The sequence below is a fragment of the Strix uralensis genome, chromosome 5 (assembly GCF_047716275.1).
Source record: "Strix uralensis isolate ZFMK-TIS-50842 chromosome 5, bStrUra1, whole genome shotgun sequence".
In the NCBI taxonomy this organism is placed as follows: Eukaryota; Metazoa; Chordata; class Aves; order Strigiformes; family Strigidae; genus Strix; species Strix uralensis.
In genome coordinates, this window is record NC_133976.1 from 3498506 (window position 1) to 3506077 (window position 7572).

Genomic DNA, 7572 nt, shown 5'->3' on the forward strand with positions numbered 1-7572 from the left:
TGGTGGCTGACTGACCTGCTTTGCATGAATTAAACTAAACCTGGGACTTACAGTAGAGAAAGTTAACCCTTGTCTGCTGCTATAAGATGCTGGACACGGTCTTTTGGGGCACAAAAAATATTAAAATCCCTATCCCTTCTTTCTCTCTCCTTTTCCAGATTCTTGGAGCCCTTGATCAAGATGACCAGGCTGGGAAACAGAAACTTGCCTACAAACTTGAACAAGTCATAACCCTCATGAGCATAGACAGCTGAGAACTGTCCTGCCAGGGACACCCTGGGAGGGATAAACCAAGTCGTGCCTCACTCAAGATCATCATCTTTACCAAGTGCAAGTTTTGATCGGCTGTAAGCAGAGTCACCTGAACAGCGCTCCTCTCTCTCTCTTTCTCTCTCTCTCTCTCTCTTTCTCTCTCTCTTTCTCTCTCTCTTTCTCTCTCTCTCTCCCTTCTCTTTCAAAATCTATGGACAAAATGACAAAGCCCCAGGGGTTAAAAGAAAAGACTGCAGAGGAATCTTGGCTCTGGGGACATCAAGACTTTCAGGTGGAGCTCTCCTTTTCACAGCTTCCCCTCTGCCTTTGCCCTAGAGAAAAACTATTACACACAAAACAAACCCCACAAACCCTCCCCTCACATCACATCATCACTCTGCAGATGGGAAATTGGGAGGTAACTTCTGTCATGCTGCTTTAACTGCCCTCCAAGGGCTGTAGCCTCTGGAGCGGACATGAAAATGAACTCAGTATTACTAAAAGTCTCCCCAAAGGGAAGGCAGCCTGCCTTGCAGGGATCCTGGAGGGCAGGAGCAAATCGAGATCCTCTCCTGCAGAGCCATTGCAACTCTATCTCTTGATAGTGACCCACTGGGAGAGGAACCCTAAGGCTCCCCCAAAAATGCCACAGCTCCATCCAGAGTGAGACCATTGTGGCTCTTATCTGCCTGGGCAAACAGCGGTGTAGCTGCTCTCTTGGGGCAGGGGAAGAAGGGTCAAGAGGGGAGGATGAGACCAACACTCCCCTGCCCATGTGTTTCATATGGTTATTCTTATTTTTCAAAGAGACCTGTGTCCCCCTCCGTCTTTCCCATTGTGTCCTGTTGGTCGTAGCACTGCAGCAAAAATGCTCTCTCTGCTCAGTGGCATCACGTTGGTGGTGGTTCTGTTCCTTCTGGCAATGGACAGCACAGCATCTCCCTCATTCCCACCTCAGCTTGGAAAGCAAGAGCCACATGTCTCATTTTGTTCCAGGCAAGGAGCTCGGCCTCAAAAAACAACCAGAGGGATTTTTTTCAAAGCTGTTAGTTGTTTCCATGTTGTTTCCTCAACTGGAACAAAGCTATTGTTTCATCATGGTGGAATATCAGAAGGATATTGAAGGGCTTGCCATGAAGCAAGGTGGTGCATAGGACTGATGGTAAAACCTTCCTTCAAAGCCACTCCTAAGAGGAATTGTCACCACACATTTTGGAAGGAAATCTTGGAGGAAATCCAAATGAAACACTGCAAAATATTCTTCTACCTAGATAGCCCCAGCTGAACTGCATGTCTTCTGGAGGTCTCTGAACCACTGTAAGCTCATCTGCCTTTTGGTGCCAGCTCCTGGCCTTTCCTCTTCTCCATTTCTGGAACCAACAGGCCATGCTGAAGGCACAGTTGCTGTCTGGGAAGGATTTGCTATCTCTTTGCACTTCCTAGCCCTTCAGAGATCACTGTCACAACAGGACAATTGTGGGTGATTACCCTGTCCTATCCTCTGCTCAGCTCCTCCAAAACAACATCTCAACCTGTTTCATGGCCAACCAAAGAGGAGTGAGCTCCTGTGTCTCTTCTGCATTTGGTTATTCTGTTCATACAGCTGCCAGCCTGGATAACACCATGGTTCAGCGTAGTGGGAGACCCTCAGGGTCTAGCGAACCTAGCAGCCTGTATGCCATGGAGGCAAGAGCTGTGTCTGCATTCATCTCACCAGAAATGAACAGAGCTTACTAGCAGATGGAGGAGTGGCTTGATGCCACGGAGAATCAGCCCACATTCATCTCACACCACCCTCAGCGCTGCAGCCTGGATCTACTTTGCACCTGGAGGGAGGAAGGGGTAAAGACAGGGTGTGTAAATTGATTACAGAATGAGTGCATTTGATTTTATTCATGCCTCTTGCTAACAAACCAGAACCTCTTCAGAGTGACGGATCATGAGTGCATCTAATGGGGGATGTGGTGCAAACAGGAGTTAGTCAGCAAGCGGGTTTCATTCAGCCAAGCAGATACACATGTAGGCAAGTCTTTCTAAAACCATTTAAAGAACAGCAGTCCAAAACTGGATGTGTCTGTGGGGAGAATATCACAAGATTCATATTGAAACAGCAAACTTAGGGACACGTCTTGGTTTTAAAACCCCAGACATTTCTCTCTTGATTATAATTATTATTATTTTGTGTGTGCGTGTGTGTGTGTGTGTGTGTGTATCTGTGTGCGCGTGTGTGTTATTTCCTTTTAATTTTGCTTGCTTTCTGTTTGATTGCTGAGCTGATGGACTCATCATGCACCTTATGGACATCTCAGCATTTTTAAGAGGCCTGCGCATTGGGGGTGATTTGGGTTTGGTTGGTTCTGCCATGGTTTTGTTGATCCATTTAGTAATGTCGGCGCATGTTCCAGATCCATTGATTATGGCTGTGAAAGTGGGGTGGAAGTCCCACCAGAGCCAGTGGTAAGAAAATTACAACAACAACACAAACACAATATTTTTTATAAGTACATAAAAAAGGAAAATTAAAAAAAAAAAAAAAAAAGGAAGAAACCAAAGGTTTTGACAAACAAAGTGCCACAAAAGAAAAATATGGACCCTATTGTCATGCCTTGTACTCACAGCTGGATGGTAGGAGTCTAAGGACAAATAGCTGGCTTGGAGGGAAGTGGTTATGAGTGATGGGCTATACTGCCTGGACATGCGCACATGAAAGGAAGAAGAAGCTGTTTTTTTTAAAAAAAAAAAGTATCAAAGTGAACTGGTGTAATCCTGCACTGTTACTGAAGTCAGACGAACACCACAGGGGAAGTTTGAGACTCACCCTGTTTCGTTTTGATGTTTTCAGGTCTGTGCTTTTGTTTCATTATGGTTGTTTACCATTGTTATTATTTTATTTCTTCTTGTTGGTACGGCATTTTTCATCTGTAATATATATATATATTTTCAAGAAAAACTTGAACACCTCAGAGACACTGAGAATGAAACACTTAAGGGAAATGGGAAGTGCCATGAGATTGGTGTCTTAACCCTTCCCAAGTTCCCATTTAGGCATTTCCGTTTTTCCTCCACCCTCTTCTTTCCCCCATCTCCAGGATTTGAAAGAAAATCTGTATTTTGCTTATCTTTCATCTCCTCCTTGTTTTTCTTCTTGTTTTTCTTTATCTGGTGTTTGATCTGGTTTAGGTTTTCATTTGGAAAATGTGCCAGAATCGTGATGTAAATGCGTGGGCTTCCTCCCCTGTCCCCTTCAGTGCCCTCCCCATTTCCAACCACTGTCCCAGCATCCCCCAGTCTATGAGAGGTCTTGGCATCTTTCTTCCCAGCCTCACCTGTTGAGCTAACTATTTTTTAAGTGCATGTAAAATACAACTAAAAACAAAGACACAAACAGAAGAATGAGCCCTACTACAACATGGATGAGTTATTTTCCTCTTCCTTTGATTTGTTTCCCCCCACCTCTCTTTCCACACTTGACTAAAAATGCCCAATAGACAGTATTCCACACTGTTTTTCAAGCCACATGGAGACAACTGGAGCCAAAGTCCCTAGAAATCAATGGACAAGCTCCTAATATCCAGAATAGGCCAGATGATTGGCTGATCTTTATGGGTATTTCTCAAACACTGCAGTCATGACAATGAATGCTGACACTTGCAGCACCATCATCAATGGGGAAAGGGAACTCATGAAGACTCTCTGTGGTCCTACTGAGAGAGCTAAGATTATTTCTTCACCGCAGAGTTTGCTCTGGGACTTCGCAGCTGGGTTAGAGAAACAAAAGGTGAACAGTGCCTCTCAAACATATCTTGTCCTCCCTGTGAGTGTGCCCACCTAACAGTGACACAGTGAGCTGAGACATATCCATCATGTCATGTGCTTTTGCAGACTGAGCCTTCCAGTAAACACTCTTGTGGGAAAAGTTGCATGTTATCTGGAAGATGGTGCTAGAGATTGTGATCATTCGAACAGACAGCACGAGAGAACTACCGAAAAGGAGAAATACAGCCACCCAAGGGCACCTTCCTCTCCCAACATGCCCCAGTCCTTCTCTTCCCACTCTTCATTCTGTCCTGAACATATCTGAAGGTTTGGTCCAACCCAGCATACACCAGCCTCACTCTGTTAGGTAAGAGGGCTATGCTAACTTTCTCATCTGTAGTTTTACCACTGCAGTTGTCTTATCACACCTCTTTGACACTGGAGACCATAAAAAATCATTATGACATGAGGAAAATTTACCAGCAGAATTTTAGTTGGCATTTGTTTTAACGGAAGAGCAATTATGAAAGTTTCCAGATCTTGTGCATTAGCCCACAGGAAGGTGTTTACCGTGAAGGGAGAGAGACCAAATAAATCACATAATTGTCATCATTATTTTTAATAATGCAATTGAAAACTGATAAATAGAGTTTTAAGAGTCCAGTGGCCAGTCTCACAACACTACATATCCCTTCCACATTTCCTAAAATCCAGGATTCCTATGATGTAACAACCCAACCACAAAACAGTTAATATCAAGAGGAAATTGTTTAAAAGTAAGCCAAACCACAAAATGTGTATCTGTCCTTCCTCAAGGCTTTAGTCAAGTGCTTTGAAAGGAGACGCTATTATGTGGAAGACTCTGCCAAAGGAAGATTGGAAACCTGGAAGGACTGAGTCCCAGGGCTCCTTTTAGCGGGGCCTACATTTGTGTCTCCACAAAGGACTCTTAAGTCCAAGGACCATCTCACACCAAAAAGAAAGGTCTGGGTTGCTGGAGATGACCAGCACTACTCTCTCACATCACCAAGCATCAATAAAACAAGTCATGCTTCACCCTTCCCAGCAGCCTGTAGAAGAATTACTCATGAAGCAGATTCATCTGATAGTGTGGAGCATTGTCATTGTAGGTAGCTTGGCAATGTAAAAGAAATGAGAGAGAGGAAGAAAACTGGTCCTGCCTTGAAAACTCCTGGAGAAAGCTCTAGTGTGTAAGAACGAGCTTTGTTCATTCATAGAAATCTGATGCTTCCTAGGGTGGCCTTTGCCAATGTGGGAAGATGCCGTGACCAGATAAGCACTTTGACGGAACCCCGTCAGTCCCAACAAGGTGGGTTTTGTCCCTTTCTACTTCCTGGTTCAGCATTTAGCTAGAGAAGCCAGACAGAGGGCACTGTACAGAAATGTGCATTGTGGTCCCACCAGGTTTGTGTTGGGTTTGGGGATCTCACCAAAAATTGCATCCAGGAACCCAGTTTGCATATCCCCCACTCTTGAATGAGGAAATCAGTATAAAAATCCACCTCTTGAATCAGTGTTGTTGTTTAAAACTTCTCTGAGCCTCTGATAACCTCCTTTCCTGGGATGACCGGGGAGCCCAGGAGTGGATCTCTTTCTCCAAACTAGGGAGCAATGTTCATTTACAGGATTATAGTAGACTGTGTTTCTATGTTGACATATGCCTCACCATGACAGTTGTTGGGTAGAGAAGTATTGGCATAGCCTCAGTGATGCCAGGATGATTTACTCTGTGCATCTCATGAGTAGTAAAATAGTTGTTCTCCAGAGCAAGTGGGGGTGTTGGGATGTCCTAGCTCTTGCCAGCCAAACTTGGTATAGAGCAGGCAACTGATGAAGCAAGTGAACCTCAACATCATGGTGTGAACCTCAGCCTCCTGGCCATTCACAGCCTGAGTTTTTCTGCTTTGCACTCAGTGCTGTTCCCATTTCAGAGCATCATTTGGTCCATGGAGTCCTGCAGTTTTCCCTCACCTCTGCCACTGTGCAATGCCCCTTCTTACAAAAAAGGTTGTGTTGTCTTACAGGGGATAACAGTTTTGCAGAGAATGCTTTGAAAACAGAGCTTGTCAACCATGTTTTATTTGAGATGGCTCAGTTCATTACATTGTTAGAGAAGCACCCAAGGGAACACAGGCTTACAGCAACAAATTAATTTGTAGAAAGATGTCAAAAAAAAAAAAAATATTTACACTTGGAAAAAATAAAACCACCAAAAAAAACCCCAGCGAGGATATAAAGCTGCTTAGTCTAATCAAACTGTCATGTGTGTGATTTCTGTTGTTGTCGTTGTTGTTGTTTGTTCATTGGCGCTTCTTTTTGTGTTAATCTTCTGTTCTAAAAACGGAGAGTTTACCTCAAGAAATTCTTTCTGCTTGGAAACAGATCACCTCAAAGATACTCGCAGCAGAGAGCAGTGTGAAGGGAAGCTCAGCAAAGCAAACTTGGGTGTGGAAAAACGGGGAAAACCAGGACATTTAGGCTCTTTCAGCATTCCCTTCTCTTGCTAGTGTGATTTGGTGTGGCTACTTGACTCTGAAGGGAGCATTTCACAGTAGGAGAGTTTACTGTTTACTTTCAGATAGACTGAGGCACAAGAGCCAGTTGAAGAAATCAAGGCACATGTCCAAGCTTGCAGTCCTTTCTGAAGTATATTAAGAGAAACTTGGTGTTTTTTAAAAATTCTATGCTGCTCTTTCTCCAGTCCCTGGAGAAAACCCACTTTCCATCCCGGAGTGGGGTAAGGAAGCAGAGAGATTAGGTGCTAGCTAAATGCTCCCGTTGTTTTCCCCAAGGAATCAAGATGAGAGGCAACTGGATTATTTAATGTCACAAGACAGACCCTTCCTAGTGTCTGACCCTGTGTCTTGGACATACACATGAGCCCAGAAGTCTCATTCTCTGTTTTGCTAAAGGTTCCATCTTAAATACAAAAATCAATGTAAAGACATATCCTTTCACTACAGTGTTACTAACAGCCTCAAAGAGATGTCAAGACAGCATTAGAAAGGAGGTTGGGATCCTTTTTCTTAGGTTGTTGTTGTTGTTGGTTTGATTTTCTTTTGAATTGATCCTAGTTGAAAAATAAATAAAATCTATACTATTTAAATTGGAATCCCGTTGTTACTTGGTAAAGGCAAAGCTTCTGTACCTTTGTTATAATTAATTGTATACCTGTGTATGTAAATATAAGGCATTCCTATTTTGCAGTCCAGAACAAAAAAGAAAAAAAACCTATTTGTAATATAGAATAAAGTTTATTAAAAAAAATAAAGAAATAAAAATGCCCCAGGCTGTGATTGCTGCTTCCTGTGGCCAAACGGAGCCAGAGAGAGGGAATTCAAGTGAAGGGGAGGTATGAGACTGGAGACCATGTAATTACTCAAAGCAAGCCCACTTCACATCTGCACCATACGAGCCCTTTCCTGAGTTCAGGCTCTTCCACCATCCACAGCACATGCTCTAGAATTTCCTTAGTCCTCCAGAAGGTCAGCACACATTGATGTTTTGGGCTTGGCTTCACACTCATATCCATTGGCTGGGCTG

General features: G+C 43.6%; 1 protein-coding gene across 1 annotated transcript in view; it reads left to right on the top strand.

Moving 5' to 3' along the window:
• Positions 1 to 7313, top strand: part of PLXNA4 (plexin A4) — a 429280-nt gene extending 421967 nt beyond the window's left edge. The window contains exon 31 of the mRNA XM_074869684.1: positions 159 to 7313. Within this exon, the coding sequence (XP_074725785.1) occupies positions 159 to 254 (96 nt within the window). The 3' untranslated portion in view covers positions 255 to 7313. The remainder of the gene's footprint in view (positions 1 to 158) is intronic.
• The last annotated feature ends 259 nt before the right edge of the window (positions 7314 to 7572 follow it).